At 44.4% G+C, this 21162-nt stretch overlaps 1 protein-coding gene across 2 annotated transcripts in view; it reads left to right on the plus strand.

The window, feature by feature from the left end:
* LOC126183280 (potassium voltage-gated channel protein Shal) overlaps positions 1–21162 on the plus strand; it is a 1105332-nt gene that overhangs the window by 1079097 nt on the left and 5073 nt on the right. For both annotated transcript variants that reach the window (XM_049925108.1, XM_049925109.1), the window contains one exon: positions 19790–21162. This exon is cut by the window's right edge and continues 5073 nt beyond it. In XM_049925108.1, coding sequence (XP_049781065.1) covers positions 19790–20137 — 348 coding nt within the window. In that variant the 3' untranslated portion in view covers positions 20138–21162. The remainder of the gene's footprint in view (positions 1–19789) is intronic.

The raw sequence follows: 21162 nt of genomic DNA on the forward strand, positions 1-21162 counted from the left end.
CTCAATGGGGGACAGATCCGGAGATCTTGCTGGCCAGGGTAGTTGACTTACACCTTCTAGAGCACGTTGGGTGGCACGGGATACATGCGGACGTGCATTGTCCTGTTGGAACAGCAAGTTCCCTTGCCGGTCTAGGAATGGTAGAACGATGGGTTCGATGACGGTTTGGATGTACCGTGCACTATTCAGTGTCCCCTCGACGATCACCAGTGGTGTACGGCCAGTGTAGGAGATCGCTCCCCACACCATGATGCCGGGTGTTGGCCCTGTGTGCCTCGGTCGTATGCAGTCCTGATTGTGACGCTCACCTGCACGGCGCCACACACGCATACGACCATCATTGGCACCAAGGCAGAAGCGACTCTCATCGCTGAAGACGACACGTCTCCATTCGTCCGTCCATTCACGCCTGTCGCGACACCACTGGAGGCGGGCTGCACGATGTTGGGGCGTGAGCGGAAGACGGCCTAACGGTGTGCGGGACCGTATCCCAGCTTCATGGAGACGGTTGCGAATGGTCCTCGCCGATACCCCAGGAGCAACAGTGTCCCTAATTTGCTGGGAAGTGGCGGTGCTGTCCCCTACGGCACTGCGTAGGATCCTACGGTCTTGGCGTGCATCCGTGCGTCGCTGCGGTCAGGTCCCAGGTCGACGGGAACGTGCACCTTCCGCCGACCACTGGCGACAACATCGATTTACTGTGGAGACCTCACGCCCCACGTGTTGAGCAATTCGGCGGTACGTCCACCCGGCCTCCCGCATGCCCACTATACGCCCTCGCTCAAAGTCCGTCAACTGCACATACGGTTCACGTCCACGCTGTCGCGGCATGCTACCAGTGTTAAAGACTGCGATGGAGCTCCGTATGCCACGGCAAACTGGCTGACACTGACGGCGGCGGTGCACAAATGCTGCGCAGCTAGCGCCATTCGACGGCCAACACCGCGGTTCCTGGTGTGTCCGCTGTGCCGTGCGTGTGATCATTGCTTGTACAGCCCTCTCGCAGTGTCCGGAGCAAGTATGGTGGGTCTGACACACCGGTGTCAATGTGTTCTTTTTTCCATTTCCAGGAGTGTATTATAATCTGTACTGGTGGATGGTACTTGACGTTCTTTCGGTATTTACAGACTGAATGACAGTTCTGCTTAAAGATGACTTACTGTGTTCCTCGTTCCACGTTCTTATGACAACTGCATCTCCTTTCACGTTAGCAGAGGCTGCACACATCAGTAGTGTTATTTCCTAGTCATACCAGTTACACTAAGCTTGCTTTTTTGGTCGTTCTTGATTTAGAACATTATGTTATTTGTAGTTTACGAAGTACGAATATTTCCATGGATATTCACGTTTTACAAACTATGCTGTGTTGTTGTGTTTTCATTTGCGTTCCTCTCAAAAAAATGGTTCAAATGGCTCTGAGCACTATGGGACTCAACTGCTGAGGTCATTAGTCCCCTAGAACTTAGAACTAGTTAAACCTAACTAACCTAAGGACATCACAAACATGCATGCCCGAGGCAGGATTCGAACCTGCGACCGTAGTGGTCTTGCGGTTCCAGACTGCAGCGCCTTTAACCGCACGGCCACTTCGGCCGGCTGTTCCTCTCACTTGGGGATAGCGTCAACGACAACTGTAACGATCAAAGGACGTGTTATCTACTTATAATGTTTACAGTATAACTGCTGGAGAAACTCCGAAAGTGTGAATCGCATCTGGTGAATTAGCTTTTCAGTTTACAGTATGCTTAATATGGGAAAACAAAAATAATTGCAATAGTTATGACTTACGATATTTAGTTTGCAGTCAGTGCATCTGATTACTATAAAAAAATAAGTTCTAGATCCTAAATCTAGTTACAGAAACGGTAATAAAACTCATTGACATATAGGCTACTTTTAATATTCCAGCCCTCGAAAACTACGTAATACATACACAAGCTCTTCACCCGCTCAAGGATCACATCGACTAGTGAAACGAATTCTTCCTGCTGGCGGTGTAACTAAAACTAGGTAACAACATAGGATATGTGTGCCACCTGTGTGACCGGCAAGTTACTTCCTGGATAGCAAGACAATACCCTGCTGAATGCAGCTGATGTTTCTTGTCATTTTCGCTTAATAATCTAATCGAGTTACACTTGTCGTTTGACTACAGGTTTTCAGTTGGTGGTTTTGAGTCCAGAAATTGCTACTGATCCCATCTTGTCGTCTTTCAATTTATCTGTCCTAGCGACCACTGGGACAATATGGGAAACACGAATGCAGCAGGCTTCACTAGCTCTGAGGTAATGAGGTCGCGCTCTAAAGCAAATGCTGTGTTTGGTCTCAGCTGCAATCTCGATGGAGCCCAGATTTTTATATGTTCTGTGACAGAGCTTCCATCAGCCAGATCGAAAATCAATAAGTAAACCTTAAGAAAACTCCTGCATCATAAGTCCTCTCCACTACTTCCAGTAATCCACATTTTAAGGGCAAAAATCTTATAAAAAATCCAAATATCAAAAAATAATTAATGTAGAGTAATGAAATTTCTGGAATACATTATTCTAGGTTACATATTTAAGTGATCAAAATTGCAAGAGCAAAGGCTAATGTAACCGCGACATAAGTCACTGGAAATGTAAAATGCCTAGTACATAAATAACAGTTGTAACCACCAGAATGTTGAACGCAGTCATGCAAACGTGCATGCTCTGCGTTGCACAGAAGCCTGATGTCAGTTTGTGGGAAGGAGTTCCATGCCTATTGCACTTGGTCGGTCAATACAGGGACAGTTATTGCCGTTTGTGGATGACGCTGGAGTTGTCCGATGAAGTCCCATATGTGCTCGATTGGAGACAGACCTGGTGATTAGGGCAAAGCAATATCTCGACTCTCCGTAGAGCACGTTGGGTTACAACAGCGATATTTGAGCGAGCTTTATCTTGTTATCCACCACTCCATCTTGAAATGCTGTTCATGAATGGCAGCACAACAGGTCGAATCACCAGACTGACGAATAGTTTTGAAGTCAGGGTGCGTGGGATAACCCGGAAGTGCTCCTGCTGTCATACGAAATCGCACCCCAGCCCATAACTCCAGGTGTAGGTCCAGTGTGTCTAGCACCCAAATAGGTTGGTCGCAGGACCCCAAATACCTTCATCTTACTCAACACACAGCCATCACTGGCACAGATGTTGAACCTGCTTTCATGAGAAAACACAACCGGCCTCCTCCTTACCCTCCAATGCGCTCTCGCTTGACACTACTGAAGACGGCTGTGATTTGGGGGTGAGTAGAATGCACGCTACAGGGCGTCTGGCTCGGAGCTGTCCTTGAAGTAATAGATTGGAAGGAGTTCAAATGGTTCAAATGGCTCTGAGCACTATGGGACTTAACTGCTGTGGTCATCAGTCCTCTAGAACTTAGAACTACTTAAACGTAACTAACCTAAGGACATCACACACATCCATGCCCGAGGCAGGATTCGAACCTGCGACCGTAGTGGTCGCGCGGTTCCGGACTGTAGCGCCTAGAACCGCTCGGCCACTCCGGCCGGCCTGGAAGGAGTTCGTTGTGCCACTGTGGTGCCAGCTGCTGGTCCGATTGCTGCTGCAGATGCAGTACAATGCACCAGAACCATAAGCCAAACCGATAATCTTCCCTCTCGGTAGCGTCACTTGGTCGTCCGGAGCCTGGTCTTCGGACATTCTCGTGGCGACCGCTGCCAGCAATTATGTACAGTGGCTACATTCCCGCGAAGTCTTTCTGCAATATCGCAGAACGAACATCTAGTTTCTCATAGTCTTGTTATACGACCTCGTTCAAACTCAATGAGGTGCTGACAATGGTGTGTTTGTCGCCTTAAAGGCATTCTTCATTAACATCAACTCACCACGTCCAATCTCAATACGGCGTGTTTTTAAAGCAAACCTGATTTGCATCCTCATAGTGGCGCTACTAGCACCACTCTCAAGTTTACATCGTACAACTCCTTCTTGGTGTTGCGATTTCTTTTACCATTAAGAATATATGCATTAAAAGAAAGTAGATAAATTTAAATTTATGCTGTGATTTGATGTTTATTTCATTTATTAACATGAAAGAAATAGCTTGGCTTTGAAGAGATGAACCTTCCGAGAACTCGTTTGCCTTCCCATCGTCGTCTGCTTTCTAAATGGCCTAAATTTAGTACTTAATTCGAGGGATGCCTATTCGACAGTTAAATATCACGGAAGTGAAACTTTTTATGAGAAAAATAGATAGGCTTTGAACTTCAGTTACATACCAAGCAGCCGCTGTTTGCGAAATATTTAATTTTTCCCTTGTTATTTGAATATAAAAATTCGGAAAAAATCTATTGTCTGTTTTTCCCTCACATAACCAAATTTTTCTTAATTATTCTGATTGCTTCCAAGGAATCAAACTGTTTCTTACAGATCTAGATCTCATGCTGGTAAGTGTTGTCAGTTTTTGTCCATTTCCCATTCTTCGTTTGGCTATGAAAATTCAGACAAAAATCCATTGTGTAGTTTCTAGGAAGTCTTATTTTTGCTCCGCTCAAACATTCGACAACGAAAGGGAAAGTATGTACATTAGTACGATCGTGGTTCTCTATTTTCAGAAACCAACTGAGCTAACCGCCGCTGCAACCAAGAACTGTCCGTCAGTGTGACAACTAGACCACTAACTGGCTATTAAGACAAATGAAACATAATTTATTATTGTAATAGTTTAGTGGGGACAGCTTTATTGAGAAGCAAAATGTTTCTGGAGCTGGATAACGTCTCCGATCTCTCTAAGATTTAATCTTTCTTCGAAACACTGACTAATTCGTGTGCACATCATGTAACGATTATATCTTTGCGCTACTTCTGCTCTAGGCTGGGACTCTGAAGAGAGAAATAATTCCAAAATCCCCCACTTTATGATCAACAAAGTCATTCTCCACCTGTTGTACGACATTCATGCGACCTAGTCAGCTTAACGGCAGACCTACGCATAATAAACATAGACTCCTCTATTATAATTAATTAGTTAGTAAAAATAGCCCTCTATGAGCTGTGGGGATTAAAATCATTTCGTATCGCACCAGTTTTGTGCCTCCCCCCTCCTCAACCCCTCCTCTTCGCCAGTAGAACTCAGCTGCATAAAAAGCAAGTCAACCAAAGATTTTTGTTATTTTGTATACTGTTCTTCGGCAAAATGTTGTCAAAATTTAACAGCCATTCCGATTTCGTGGACGGAATAACAGTCCCATCTTAGGCTACACAAACTAATGACGTATTTACGCTACGCGTGCTTCATATAAGGCATTAAATGGCAGAACCATTTCTTTCTTCACATTCCCTGTGAGTTAACTATAAATATGGGTGGAATTCAGGAAGATGACGAGGTGCTAGGGTTCCTTATCGTAAACCAAAGCAGAGACATATCGTAATACATATGCCTTATATTTTCAGAAAATAAGTATCTTTCATTACATGCAAAATTATACTTTCAACAATTCATAAGAGAGGAAACATAGCATTGATACAGTATTACCAATAGCAGTCTTTATCATTCTTTTATACCACATCAACTGCAACTCCAACATTTATACGATACTAGTGACTGGCGAGGATTCACAGGGGTAGCATTAAGTATCTATGGCTGGACGATTTGTTTACAATATGTAATAATGTACACAAACCTTCCTCGTGAATCATTCTGTCTATTAATGAAATCAGTATCAAAATCCGTACAGTGGCTTCTGAGAGTAACCTTCACATACAGACAGAAAAAGAGTGTCAGCTGACTTTAATTTCTAATACGTATAGATATAAACAATCCTTCCTCGCAGTTCTGCTGATCTATTAGTGAAAACTGTATCAAAATATTTACAGCAGTCCCTGAGAGTAGCCATCACACACATACCAAAACACGAGGCGGGGGATTTTAATTTATAATACATTTTGGTCAGCCTTTCTGCTCGCTGAATTTGCAGCCTTTGTTACTTCATCGTTTTTCCCGCCATGTACCGCATCCACTGCAACTGATCTGCTCGTAGCTCCCGTCATTTTAACGAGATGTCACTCCAAATAAATATGAAACAGATAAAAACACACTGAGGTGACAGAAGTCTGGGATACCTCCTAATATCGTGCCAGGCCTCCTTTTTTCCGGAGTAATGCAGAAAATTGACGTGACATGTACTCAACAAGTCGTTGGAAATCCCCTGCAGAAATATTGAGCCATATTGCTTCTATAGCCGCCCATAATTGCGTAAGTGTTATCGGTGTAGGATTTGTGCACGAACTGACCTCTCGATTATGTCCCATAAATGTTCGGCAGATGGCTTGGCATCACCTTTAGCATTGCAGATGCTAGACTCAGTACACCCTTCTGGGATCCGACTTGCGACGGGTGCCTGTTAGAGCAGATCTGAGATCAGCCTGATCAGCTGTGATCTTCCACTACTTATCAGGTGCCAACAACTGCTGCTCAACTATGTAATACACCTTTGCTGCTTACCTAAGTATACTTTTTCCTGCCCAGATCCACTTCCTACAACAGAGGCTTAGGTCTGGAGTCACAGTTGCAGTTCACAAGCTGTGTCTTTGCTCTGAACTCTAACTTACCCCATTGTTGCCCCTTGTCAGGGAGCAGTGGCGTATGCTCCCATGTATCCTGTCCTCAGATCTGTCTGGACCCATCCTTCAGACTGAATGATTCTATTGACCCCATGGTTTTTCACTGCTTGTTTCTGGCTGTCCTTTATACATTTTCAGACTTGATTGTGGAATGTAGCCGGCCGCGGTGGTCTCGCGGTTCTAGGCGCTCAGTCCGGAACCGCGCGACTGCTACGGTCGCAGGTTCGAATCCTGCCTCGGGCATGGATGTGTGTGATGTCATTCGGTTAGTTAGGTTTAAGTAGTTCTAAGTTCTAGGGGACTGATGACCACAGATGTTAAGTCCCATAGTGCTCAGAGCCATTTGAACCTTTTTTTTTTTTTTTTTTTTTTTGTGTGGAATGTACAGATGGCTCTATGTTTGACAGAGGAACCAATTTTGCCTACGCACATGTAAGGTGCAGTGTTGGCCACTGCTCGAGTTCTGTCGCGTTCGTTCCTGCACCGGCGTGACGTTCTTAATCGGCAGTGACTCCCTAAGTAGTCTTCAGGATATCGACCAGCGCAGTCCTCGACACTCATTGGTCATGACTACCCAGATTTCCTTTCTCACGTCCATCTAGTTAGATGGTCGATCACCTTTGGCTGGGTCCCAGGTCATATTGGGATCCCCAGAAACTAAAAGACCGACCGGTTGGCAAAGTTGGCTACCAGGATGCCGACTTTAGAGATGTGGTTACCGGAATCAGACCTTCAGCTAATTCTACACCATGAATTGTTGGAGGCTTGGAACGTGGGTTGGTATACCCTGGCTTCCCCAAACAAACTGTGAGCAATGAAGGGGAGTACAACCATGTGGTAGTCTTCCCTTCATGCTTCTCGCAGGGAATCTACTGATCTCTATCGGCTTCACATTGGACACACTTGGCTGACCCATGGCCGCATCCAACAGCGTGAGCAGTGAGTATGCACCTGACCATTGGTGTGATGCCTGTCTGATGGTGCCCCACATCCTGCTATCCTGCTGGACTGATCTGATTTGGCCAACTTATGGCGAAACGGTGAACTTCCTGACACGCTGCCTCTGGTGCTAGCTGGTTTTACCCATGACAATGGTTTCTACTCTTCCTTCTTAGGTAGGCCCAGATTGGCCTCGTTGGCTGCCCCGTCCCCTATCCTGAGCTAGTGGGCTCATTGCTGTCCTTGCTCAGTGATCTGGCTTAGCTTTTTTCCTTCCCACTTCCTTAATTCTTCTTATTCTTTTACATCTGTCGTTGATTTACTGTCTCGTCGTCGTTGTTCTCTTTCCTGCCATTTTATCAACATGCCTTTATCGCTAGTTCTTCTTGTGGTAATGAAGGGTGACAACACATCTCTCGGAAGCAGATGGTGCGTCTCCCATCGCGTAACATGTCCCAGGGGCTCCCAGCTGCTTCCTGATCTACCTTCACCCTCTAACCCCTCTCTCATTTCTGCTTGCATCTCTCTCTTGCCTTTATCCACTCTCGGTTACAATCAGGTTACTCAGGATTTGTCTTCTTTGTCTCTCCTTTATGAGCACTCTTTCTTGCTTGGTACATATAGGATGGTGGGATTGATGACCTCGTAGTCTTGTTCCCTTTAACCTCCTTGACTCCAAAAGAGGAAAAAGCTTTTACCATTCGACCCTTTGTCAACGAACGGCGACACTCAAATGCCCCCTTAGCTTCTCTCCTGTCTGTCCTATAACGTATTTTCCCAGTTGTGTACAAGGCAACTCAAATCGAATATAGCGATTACAAAGGGCTATAACTATTTAATGTATAGCGATATATCGAAAAGAATTATAGAGAATCCTACACAAAGTCAATTTCTTACATACTTCATAGATGAACACTTCCCTTGGTCACACGGATAACATCTACATCTACATCTTCATCTACATATACACTTCGCAGGTCTCCGCATAGTGGGTGGCGCAAGGTACTCTGTACCTCTACTAGTCATTTCCTTACCTGTTCCACTCGCAAACAGAGCGAGGGAAAAATGACTATCTACCTGCCTCTATGCGAGCCCTTATCTCTCTAATCTCATCTTCGTGGTCGTTACGCGAAATATATGTTGGCGGCAGTAGAATAGTTCTGCAGTCAGCCTCAAGTGAATGTCGCCTTTCCTCCAGAAATTCCGAGTTGAGTTCCCAAAGCATCTCTGTAGTACTTGCGTGTTGTTCGAACCTACCGGTAAATAATCTGGCAGCCCGCCTCTGGATTGCTTTGATGTGTTCCTTTAATCGGACCTGGTGCGGATGCCAAACACTCCAGCAGCATTCAAGAATAGGTCACACTAGTGTCCTATAAGCGGTCACCTTTACAGATGAATCACACTTCCCTGAAATTCTCGCAGTAAACCGAAGTCGACCATTCTTCTTCCCCACCATAATCCTTACATGCTCATTCCATTTCATGTTGCTTTGCAGATTACGCCTAGATATTTAATCGACGTGACTGTGTCAAGCAGCACACTACTAATGCTGTACTCGAACACTATGGGTTTGTTTTTCCTACTCATTGTACCCTCACTCAACAACGACACCTTTCCATACACTGCAGCAGCATCAGGAAATAGCCGAAGACTGCTGCTTACCCTGTCCACCAGATATTATTTATGTATATGGAAAACAACAGAGCTCCATTTTCCTGGGACACACCTGACGATGCTCTTGTCTCTGAGGGGCACTCGCAGACGAACCTATACCGTATCCTTGCATCTTCGCTAACAGTCGACAGTGTGGCACCGTTTCAAATGCTTTGTGGAAGTCTGGGAATATGGAATCCGCCAGTTGCCTCCACCCATAGGTCGCAGGATATCATGAGACAAAAGAGCATACTGAATTTCCCACGAACGATGCTTTCTAAAATCATGCTAATTTTGGACAGAAGATTTTCGATCTCAAATAAATTTATTATATTCGAACTGAAACTATGTTCAAGGATTCTGCAGGAAACCGCTGTGAAAGATATTGGTGTGTAATTTGAGAGTCCGTCCTTTTCCCTTCTTATATACAGGAGTGACATGTGCTTTTTCTCAGTAGTTTGGGAGTTTGCGCTGGGCGAGAGATTCGCAATAAAGACAAGCTAAGTAAGGGCCAACTGCTTTAGAGTAATCTTTCTAAAAGAGAGCTGGGATTCCGTCGGGACCTGGCGGCTTACTTGCTTTCAACTCTTTCAGTTGTTTTTCTACACCAGTGATGCGTATTGCTATGTCGCTCATACGGGAATCTGTCCAATGGTCAGATGACGGTATGTCTGTACGACTCTCACACGTGAACAATTTATTAAACGTGAAATATAAAATTTAGGTTTATTTTTGCTATTTTCGACTACCACACCAGACTGATCAACGAGAGATTGGATAGAAGCCTTCGACCCATTTAGTGATTTTACGTTGGACCAGAATTTTCTCGGGTTCTCGGCAAGATCCTAGCTAAGGTATAACGGTGGTAGTTGTTGTGAGCTTTGCACATCGATCTTTATACAGATGCACGAATTTCTGTTAGCTTTTGCCTGTCGTTATTTGTGCATTCTCTTTCGGATCGAAAGTGCAACAGCTTTTGCTTCCTCTTCATTTTTCGAATTTCGTTGTTAAACCACGGTAGGTCTTTAGCGTCCTTAATCTACTTACTTGGCACATACTTCTCCAGAGTATGATTTATAATCTGCTTAAACTTTGTCCATAGCTCCTCTAAGCACATCGTATTGGAACTGGGTGATGTCAATTCATTGCCTAGGTGGGATGCTAACAACTGCTCTTTCTAGCAGAAATACGTTCCTGACCTTCTTGATTGATGTATTAATTTTCATAACCTAATTCGCTATGACACCTTGGTTACTAATCTCAGTCTCTATAACGACGCTATCGATTAGGTCCGGCCTTTTTGTAGCTGCAAGGTCTTAGATATTTCCATTGCATGTAGGGTGCCGAACTAGCTGCTCAAAACAGTTTTCTGACAACTTGTGGCCGCTGCTGTGGCCGAGCGGTTGCAGGCGCTTCAGCCGAGAACCGCGCTGCTGCTACGGTCGCAGGTTTGAATTCTACCTCGGGTATGGATGTGTATGATGTCCTTAGGTTGGTTAAGTTTAAGTAGTTCTAAGTTCTAGGGGACTGATGACCTCAGATGTTAAATCCCATTGAGCTCAGAGCCATTTGAACCATTTAGTTCCACTTGTTGACACTAACAGTCAACATCGCGCATGCATGATATACATCGTCTGTAGTCCCATAGTGCTTAAAGCCATTTGAACCATTTTTTTTAAAAACGTGTTCAAAAGAACTTCGCAAGACTGTTTTGCCTGTAACCCAGTTTATACTCGGTAGGTTAAAGTCGCCTCCAACTGATATAGCATGGTTTGACCGTAGACTCTTTCAACGACTCTAAAACCGTCACACCGAAACCGGGTGGCCGGTAAAAACATCCGACATCTCAGTTCACGCAATATATTCTAATGTATTTTTACGTGAGAGCATTGAAAGTGCATATTTTGAGTTTAAGAATTGATTACGGCTAAGGATGCACACACACAAGACGTTCCACACAACACCATTAAAAGAAATCCATCGATGGCAAGACCGAAGATGTAGGTGGCACGAGCAGAGCACAGAGTCGTCATTTCCAGCGTTGTGGAAGGTGTTGATTTAACAGTGTGCAAACCTCCGTACCCCATCGTCGGTGTGTTCCACTTCCCTGAAAGATGTAATCGGTAGGACACGTATCAAGCTGTATCCTCAGGCATTGCTCAAGTATGTACAGGCAAATGTTCGTAGAAACAGTTAGTTCTTTGAGGAGAAATGGATCGTACAATTTTTGTGCTGACTTAGTACTAAACACAGTATTTTCGATAAGTCTTGCTAGTATCCACTCGCACGGAAAGACTTTTCTCCTGTGCCTCATTTTCGGATGTTGTGCAGTTAATCAGGTGATATCTAGCCAGTTCTTCCGCCTAAATGGAAAAAAACAGAGGAATGACGAAAAGCATTTCTACCGTAGGAGCCGCTTCGTCCAATTACTTCCCTAAGTGATTGTTCTTCCTAACGACAACAATGGGGACTGTTTCCGAAAGACAAACATCTTATAAAGTTATAAATAATTTCACGGCTTATAAAACAAAAGTATTTATTTGCAAAAAAAGAAGAAAAGGAAGATAGAGCGCAACGTCCTGTCGACGATGAAGTTACTAGGGATGGGGACCACACTGGAATTGAGCAGGGATGAGGGAGAACATCGATTGTATACTTTCCCATTGAACCGTCCCAGTTTTCACATTAATGTATTTAGGGAATCTGCTGAAAAGCTAAATGATGATGGGCAGACGAGTCATTCCAAACACGTGTCCATTACTTTAAACATTGTGCCATCTTACAGTGCTTACAACGGATGCCGCGAAAAACTTTATACATATGTCTCTGTTTCTGACACAAGTATATCAGAATTATTTTGAGAAACTTCTTCTCATTTCTGGACTTTAGTTTCCACTAGCGGATTACCAACATTTCCTAACCTTTGACACCATGTCACTCTATGCACAATCATCTGGAGGGACTGACCTACTCTTCTGAAAGCCACAGCCTTCATCGTCCTTGCAGATCAGGCAATTATTAGGTAAACATGTTTAAGAACCATAATTCTACCTTGAACAATACAAATTTGTTCTTTTGCATTCATACATATTTCGTTGAAGTATCACAATCATTACTAGGTTCATTTTATACCGCCTAAGAAAAAAAAGTGAAGCACCCAGAAAGAGAGAAGGAAATGACATGAAATTTCACTGTATGATAGGATATGTGATTTTATTTCAGGGACTGAAAAATCGAATCACATTTACAAATAACTTGACAGTTTGAGTCGACTTATCAGTATGACGTTATACACTCCTGGAAATTGAAATAAGAACACCGTGAATTCATTGTCCCAGGAAGGGGAAACTTTATTGACACATTCCTGGGGTCAGATACGTCACATGATCACACTGACAGAACCACAGGCACATAGACACAGGCAACAGAGCATGCACAATGTCGGCACTAGTACAGTGTATATCCACCTTTCGCAGCAATGCAGGCTGCTATTCTCCCATGGAGACGATCGTAGAGATGCTGGATGTAGTCCTGTGGAACGGCTTGCCATGCCATTTCTACCTGGCGCCTCAGTTGGACCAGCGTTCGTGCTGGACGTGCATACCACGTGAGACGACGCTTCATCCAGTCCCAAACATGCTCAATGGGAGACAGATCCGGAGATCTTGCTGGCCAGGGTAGTTGACTTACACCTTCTAGAGCACGTTGGGTGGCACGGGATACATGCGGACGTGCATTGTCCTGTTGGAACAGCAAGTTCCCTTGCCGGTCTAGGAATGGTAGAACGACGGGTTCGATGACGGTTTGGATGTACCGTGCACTATTCAGTGTCCACTCGACGATCACCAGTGGTGTACGGCCAGTGTAGGAGATCGCTCCCCACACCATGATGCCGGGTGTTGGCCCTGTGTGCCTCGGTCGTATGCAGTCCTGATTGTGGTGCTCACCTGCACGGCGCCAAACACGCATACGACCATCATTGGCACCAAGGCAGAAGCGACTCTCATCGCTGAAGACGACACGTCTCCATTCGTCCCTCCATTCACGCCTGTCGCGACACCACTGGAGGCGGGCTGCACGATGTTGGGGCGTGAGCGGAAGACGGCCTAACGGTGTGCGGGACCGTAGCCCAGCTTCATGGAGACGGTTGCGAATGGTCCTCGCCGATACCCCTGGAGCAACAGTGTCCCTAATTTGCTGGGAAGTGGCGGTGCGGTCCCCTACGGCACTGCGTAGGATCCTACGGTCTTGGCGTGCATCCGTGCGTCGCTGCGGTCCGGTCCCAGGTCGACGGGCACGTGCACCTTCCACTGGCGACAACATCGATATACTGTGGAGACCTCACGCCCCACGTGTTGAGCAATTCGGCGGTACGTCCACCCGGCCTCCCGCATGCCCACTATACGCCCTCGCTCAAAGTCCGTCAACTGCACATACGGTTCACGTCCACGCTGTCGCGGCATGCTACCAGTGTTAAAGACTGCGATGGAGCTCCGTATGCCACGGCAAACTGGCTGACACTGACGGCGGCGGTGCACAAATGCTGCGCAGGTAGCGCCATTCGACGGCCAACACCGCGGTTCCTGGTGTGTCCGCTGTGCCGTGCGTGTGATCATTGCTTGTACAGCCCTCTCGCAGTGTCCGGAGCAAGTATGGTGGGTCTGACACACCGGTGTCAATGTGTTCTTTTTTCCATTTCCAGGAGTGTAGTTCCCATGGCATGGATGCATGCAGTGGCTTGTTTGGGAAGGGTGTCATAAAGCTGCTGTACCCTCTTCTGAGACAAGCTGGCCCACATCTGTTATCCTGGATACTTTCACTGGAACGTAGTTGACTTTTGAGCTGGTCAGAATCATGTTCCATCGGGGACGGATCAGGGCAGTTTTCTGGCCACTGCACTTCAACAACAACACGCAGGCAGTTCATACAGATAGGTGTCACGTGTGGACGAGTATTGGCCTGTTGAAAAATGGCACCACGATATTGTCGCTTGAGGGGAAACACACGAGGACGCACGATGTCTGTGACGTACCATTGTCCCGTCCAAATTCCCTCAATTACTGCCAGCTGGAACTGAAGTTATACCTGATGGCTCCCCAGACCAAGACGTCAGGATTACCAGAGCTGGGCCTCTCCGAAACATTGGAAGAAAGCGACCTCTCTCCACGTGGCCATCATGTTCCCGGATAATGGTCATTCGGAGCGGTGCAGAACAATGATTCAACGCCGAACACAATACGACGCCATTGATCAGCAGTCTTTGCCTCCCAGTCACGGAATCATTCCTAACTCAGCTGTTTGTGTTGTGATGTTAACAGTAGACTTCTCCTGGGACTGTAGCTGGCGAGTCCGGCCAGTCTCCAACCAATGGTAGAGGGTGTCATAGAATGATGCAGGAAGTCCACAATTTATTCTCGGATAGTAGGAGCAGACGTCGCAGTATAACGATGTGTTTGGTGCATAACATTGCAATCCTCTCTTGTGCTGGTCAGACGTGGTTGATTGATACCCTGGCGGTTATGCCTATCCTCACGTTCCTATACAATCGAGCATTGGGCTATATCCGAATACTCCACAAATTTGGATAATGCACCATCAATCAGCTGGTCAAATAGAGACCCACGATGAAGCCCCTTTCCAATTCACATGCATACGCCGCATCTCCATGTTCTTCAGAGTGATCCAACATCTGACGCTGTTCACCTCTCTTTTATGCTCTACCAAGCCGGCTAACATCAACATTAGTGCACTCTGTTGGCCGTTCTACCTATCTCAGAAAAACGCAACTCTTATCATTTGTTCTTTTACGACGTTAAATTGACATCCGCCCTTGTCTTCTGGGTGCTTCACATTTTTGTCAGGCAGCATACTTTCAATCGAATAACAGAAAAAAATTGTATGTCTAGATACACAGTTCTGGGATTATGGTTACTGTATTCATAATATTTTAACAAAATATTTATCTTAATAAAGCAGATACTGATACTTGTGTAGCTCCTCCACCTGTCTCCGTCCACCCTTCCTCCTGCTTCCACTCTCTGTTCATCTCTTCCTCCTCCTTCTCCTTCTCCCCCTCCTCTCTCTCCATCTTCACTTCCCCCTATCTCTTTCAATATCCCCATCCCTCTTCTCTGTCTAGCTATCTTCTTTTCCCCCCTCTCGCTATCCATCTCCTTCTCCTCCTCCTCATCTCTATGTCCATTCATCCTCCCCCTCTCTCTCCCCATTTCCCCCTCCCTCCTCTCTGCCTGACTAGTTCCTCCTCCTCCCCCCTCCCCCTCTCTCTCTCTCTCTCTCGCTCTCTCTCTCTCGCTCCCTCTCTCTCTCTGTCCATTTTCTACTCCCGTCTCTATTTGTCCCTCTCCTCCTTTCTTTTCTCACTAATCTTCTCCTCCTTCTGTTTCTATCTGCTTAACCACGTCCATTTGCACACATACCCGGTGGAGCACAATACGATAGGGGAAATCTGGGTGAAGTGGCCACCCTACGGAAAATTTTGTTTCTCTCTGACCTTATATCATGCGTAAGTTTATGAAATATACCCAAATTCTGTATCTATAAAGCAATTGTATTATTATTAAAATCTTGCTTTTGCACTATAAAAGTGAGCTTAAGTGAAAGTCTGCAAAATGGCCACTTTGCCTGGTAGGTTGGACAAAGTGGTCAGGACTAGAGAAGACTCAGATGAAGATTTTGGGATACTGTGAATATCAAAAGATTATGTAATGAAGAATATACACAGTTACAGAATACAATATATTGAAATCTGTACAAAACTATTTTAACATATCAATAACTTACCAAATTATGAGAAATGTTAACAAATTTTCGGTTTCAGGATGACACAGTAGCACATTTGGTATGTTCAAAGTAAAATTAGCTTCAAAAGTCAAGTAGTAATACAATATCTTCACATAAACATGTCTTCCTCGTCACAAGCAGCGCGTTCTTCACGAGTTCAGTGCTCGCAGTTGGAGCATTTAATCCAGTTTCAGAGAAGGTTTCGATACAATACATTCAGTGTTATTGGCTTCACTGTATTCTCAAAAAAGCGGCTTTTTGCACTTCACTGGATCCTTTCCTTGTTGCGTCCTTGCTTTCTTATTTTTAATTTTACCAGATTTGTACCTTTTAGTCTTTTCTTCGATTTCTGTTGACTTCCGTCTTCTGTCAGTGATCTACTTATCACTCTTCCACATATGTTCAAACTATTCAGTATTGTATGGGTCCGACATTATTATTCCCCTTTCCATGACTTTTCTTCTTTTTTGTTATTGGCGTAATTTTAATTTTGGCAAAGGTATGATGTCTCTTGGACTTATTACAAAACATGATGGCTGTATCGCTATTTCATTTACATCAGTGGCGAATGGGCCTACATTACTGTCATTGCCACTCACTTCCCCTTTATGCATAATCCATTTTCATCACCTGCACATACGTGAAAAAATAGACTAATCTGGTATGCACCGGTTTCATGAACAATGTAGATTCTACGAGCAAGGTGAAAGGGTTTCTCTTGCATTTCTTCCAGAATGCTGAAAAACATTTGCATATTAGCTTTATTAAAGCCCTGTGCTCTGGCCATTGAAGTCGAATCTGGTTATCAAACTATTATGTTTGGATGTTTCTTCCTAAACTGTATCACTAAATTCTAGCCTACTAATTTTTTTCTCCTCGTTGAATGTGTGTTGTAGATTACTCCGCTCAGGAAGCTGAAATGTCACGTGGCGTAAATCAGTTACTTACATAGCTTTATATCTTCGTTCCATATCAAAAATATGGTTAAGGAGTTCTTCCTTTCGCTCTTGGTTGAATACACTTTAGGTGTTCCCATGTGGCTTCTTGTCTTCAGTGGCATCACGTTTCTTTCTCCTTTTTTTAAGAACTCCGATATTAAGTGCGTTTCTTCGCCACGGAATATTTTGGCTGCTTTATCAAACAATATCGTTTCTTTCCTAACAGCATCCAGTGCTGATTGCATAACTTGGAAATTCCATGATTTCTATAGTGTTTTTTTTAAATAATTTTGTGACACCTTAACATACACCTTGAATAAGAGAACATAGCTTTTTACCAAGTTGTTAATATACAAATGCCTTAGTAAACATGTTTTATGAAATACTCTTTTCCTACTATCAGTTCCGTTGTGTTGAAACAAGATAAATACATTACGAACTATATTTTGGGACAAAGTGCCCACAATGTCTGACTTGACGCCATTGCGCTAAATGTTATCTAAATGCGAAATTACCTAACTCAGGTGATTCATAAACAAATGGTTGCGAACGCTAAAATACAACGTTTTACCAGCATTGTAGTAGTTAACCGTCACAATACATGTATTTTTTGATACTTACAAATAAATGACACTTTCCTCATATCACACTCAGAGGAAACAGAAAATATTTCACTGCAAACGAATACTCCCTTGAAAAACCAAAGAAGTCTCTTTGACTACACTGCCAGAAAAAAATGCAGCATCGTGAAGGATAAAGTCAATTTATTGACAAATGATGTGACAAGTAGGTCATCATTGTAGGAGGACACGATAACAAATCCAGACCTAATGAAACACACATTTCACAGGAAATGGTGCCCAAATAGTCGTATCATTACATAGTGTACTCTCCTCTGGCGACAACATAGGCGTGTGTTCTCGCATGCAAACGATTATGAAGGTGAAGAATAGCATCCTCCGACAGATTGTTCCAAGCATCTTGCGCCTTTGTCTGCAGTTCGGCAAAGGTTCTTGCAGGCCCTGAAGAACAAGTAAGTTCCCGCTCATGTACTATACAGATTCAATCGCGCGAGAGATCTGGTGATCTACCTGCCCAGAGCAGTTATTGTGTACCACAAAGAGCACGTTGCGTCGCTGCAGCCCTATGTGGACGAACATGGTCCTGTTGAAAACAGACAGAACCTACTCTCGTCACTGAAGACAACAGAGCACCATTCCACTCTCCAGTCAGTTCTTTCACGACATCAAAGTAGTCACTATTGATGGTGTCAAGGTGTCAGTTGCAGATTGAACAGAGGCACACGTGTCCCTAATCATGCTGCAAGCAGACGATTCCCAATGGTCCTTGATGACATAGCAAGTGCGATATGTACCCAGATCTGTTCCGTGGATGATGGTCTGTCGGCAGCCGCTGCTTTCACAGTGCTTCGTCCTTGACGTGGGTCTGTACTACGTGGACGTTCTGATCCTGTTTTACAGGTGTGAGAATGTTCGACAGACCATTCTTGAAAGTAGCGACACACTGCTGATACAAAATACCAAGCACCTGTAATAGTTAACCAATACATCCATCCAGTACCTCGCAGGTCTATAACACGACCACATTCAAATGACTGAAGTGTTTAATGGGAATATGTACCCATCGATAGGGCATGGTTGTACCCTACAATGAGTATTGCAAGCACTGTTCACTACTAAATCCAGTACAGTTACGGTTTGCAGAGTCAAAACAGAGGGTTCACAGACAGGCCTTCTGAGCACCATTTGATCGCTGATGACTTTGACACATGAATCAGTAACACTACAACCCCCCAGTATGCACATATTATACCCTGGTGTCACTGAGCACCATTTTTAAGGGTGTCGCATTTTGTCCTGGCAGTATAGTTTTAAATGCTCTGCATACACTGCAGCACCTATAAGAGAATAAAACACAGTGGCGACTTTACCCGCCCTGTCCACTAGAGCTATCCTTACCCTTCTACCAACATAACATGTTTGTCGTGCAGGGCGCCCTATATATCAGGAGTTACCAACCCTTTTCACCCTCACCCTGACCCCAATGAGCGCTAGGCGATTCTTACCAGTGCAGTGCTTCTTCCCAGACAATACGTAGTGTGTGTACCAAGCTTGATTGAAATCGATACAGCAGTTTAGGAGATGCACACACACACACACACACACACACACACACACACACACACACACACACACGCAAAAAGAAACACAGTATATACAGCAGTTTTTATACATGTATGTGATTTAAGCCTAAAAATTTAGCAAAGTATAAAAAATAAAAAATGATACTGACACTTCAACAATACATGTGTGAGTTGAAGAGAACAAAATTTTGTTTGTTCAAAGCAGAATCCTATTTCCTAAACATACTCATTTGAAGGTGAACATGTAGCAAAAGTTAGCTTTAAGCTCAAAATGAATATTAATAATGTGCTCCCATACTTCCACACTCACACATGTAAGCACAAAGAAAGAACACAAATGATGCATACATATATTGTAATTATTATTATTATTAATATTGTCATCATCCATCGTCATCATCATGATTAATATATTGTTAGTGGTAACAATAGTATTAGCAGTAGTAGTAGTAATAGAAGTAGTAGTAGTGGTGATGGTGATGGTGGTGGTGGTGGCAGTAGTTGTAGTAGTTGTTGTAGTTGTATATCTAGTATAAGTATTAGTATTAATCCACCATCGTTCACTAAGGTCACCTAATTTGGTTTTTACATTTGTGAGGGTTCACTTTGCTACCTATTCGAATGTGATGTTAAATTGGTTTCATTCTTGGACAGCTATTATGCAGACTCACTGCTGTTTGCAGAAGCACCAGCGCGGGGCGACGCCGGAGTCGGCGGCGCACGAAGAGGAGCTGAACGACATCCAGATCCGCATGCAGCCCAACCGGTCGCCGCCGAGCGAGCCGACGCCGGACCGCCTGTCGTCGCGCGCCAGCCTCAACCAGGGCGGCTGCGCTGCCGGAGCGGCCGCCTCACTCGTGTCGGCCAGCAAGCCCAACTCGACCACCTCGTCGACGATGACGGCTTCGGTGGTGGTGAACCTGCCAGCCTCATACCCGGGCTCGGAAGTGGGAGGCACCGCCTCGCCCAGTGCCTCCCCCGCCACGTCCCCCACCAGCCAGCAGCCGGAAGTCCGCATCTCCAGCCTGTGAGCGTCTCACTCACTGACGGCCTAGAGTTCGACAACACCAAATATCGCTTCATAATTTCTGTCTTACTTCGTGCGTAACAAATGGATATAGGAAACGTAGTCGTATTAGGTCTGTCAGACTGGAACACCAATATTTTACGCGAACTTCTGATTCCAGTTTGTCAGAGCTTAGGAAATCGTACTGACACTACTTTCATTCGTTGTCGAGAAAAGTGGACGGCAGTCTGCAGAAGTTCTTTTCCGATCTGAATGGTAGCTCCAGTGAGGCAATTTAAACGTAAGAGCAGCAGTTATATTTAAAGACGTTATCTTTCAAGTCTTTTTTTCCCGCATTTATTAGACAGTTTCATTCACAATAAAGTTATTGAGTGAACTCTGGATAAAGTTGATGTTTGTTATTATTCAATTATATTTAAGTAGCTGGTATCTGCCAGAAAAACATTTATAGAATTAATTTTTAAGTGACGAGAGTGGAAGGTATGTATTTTCTGCAGGGCTGTGTCTTTCTAGGGACACAGCGATCTTTCAGAGATATTCCAGGATCAGATAAATGTGTGCACCTCGGTTTTGTAGTTCTGAATAATTGGTACTATGGTAATGAAACGTGTTGTTTGTTGTTGCAGGGGTTCCACTTCTTAATATGACCTGGCTCTCAATGAAAATCCCTAAAACTCGATATAAACTCCTAACCAGCTAAAACATTTGTATAGACTGCCTTTATCCACAGTTTACATTATTAGATGATGGAATATTTCGCAGATCCAATATGCACTTACATTTAACAGTAGTGTTCACATGACCAGTGCAAAAGCTAGGTTATTATTGAAAGTTAAAAAGCCAATGAGCAGTTCCTCTGAGTTCAGTATTTACAAGGAAAGCCATATAAAACACAACCATATTTGCATTTTTAGGTCTTAAAGAAATACCAAGTGTTCATAGAGCTTCCACTATGGATAGAACTGTCATTGTGCCAGCAAATAAAGTAGCGAAAAAACAGTAAGTAATAACAGACTGACTGTATTCATT

Source organism: Schistocerca cancellata, chromosome 4 (genome assembly GCF_023864275.1).
Source record: "Schistocerca cancellata isolate TAMUIC-IGC-003103 chromosome 4, iqSchCanc2.1, whole genome shotgun sequence".
Classification (NCBI taxonomy): Eukaryota; Metazoa; Arthropoda; class Insecta; order Orthoptera; family Acrididae; genus Schistocerca; species Schistocerca cancellata.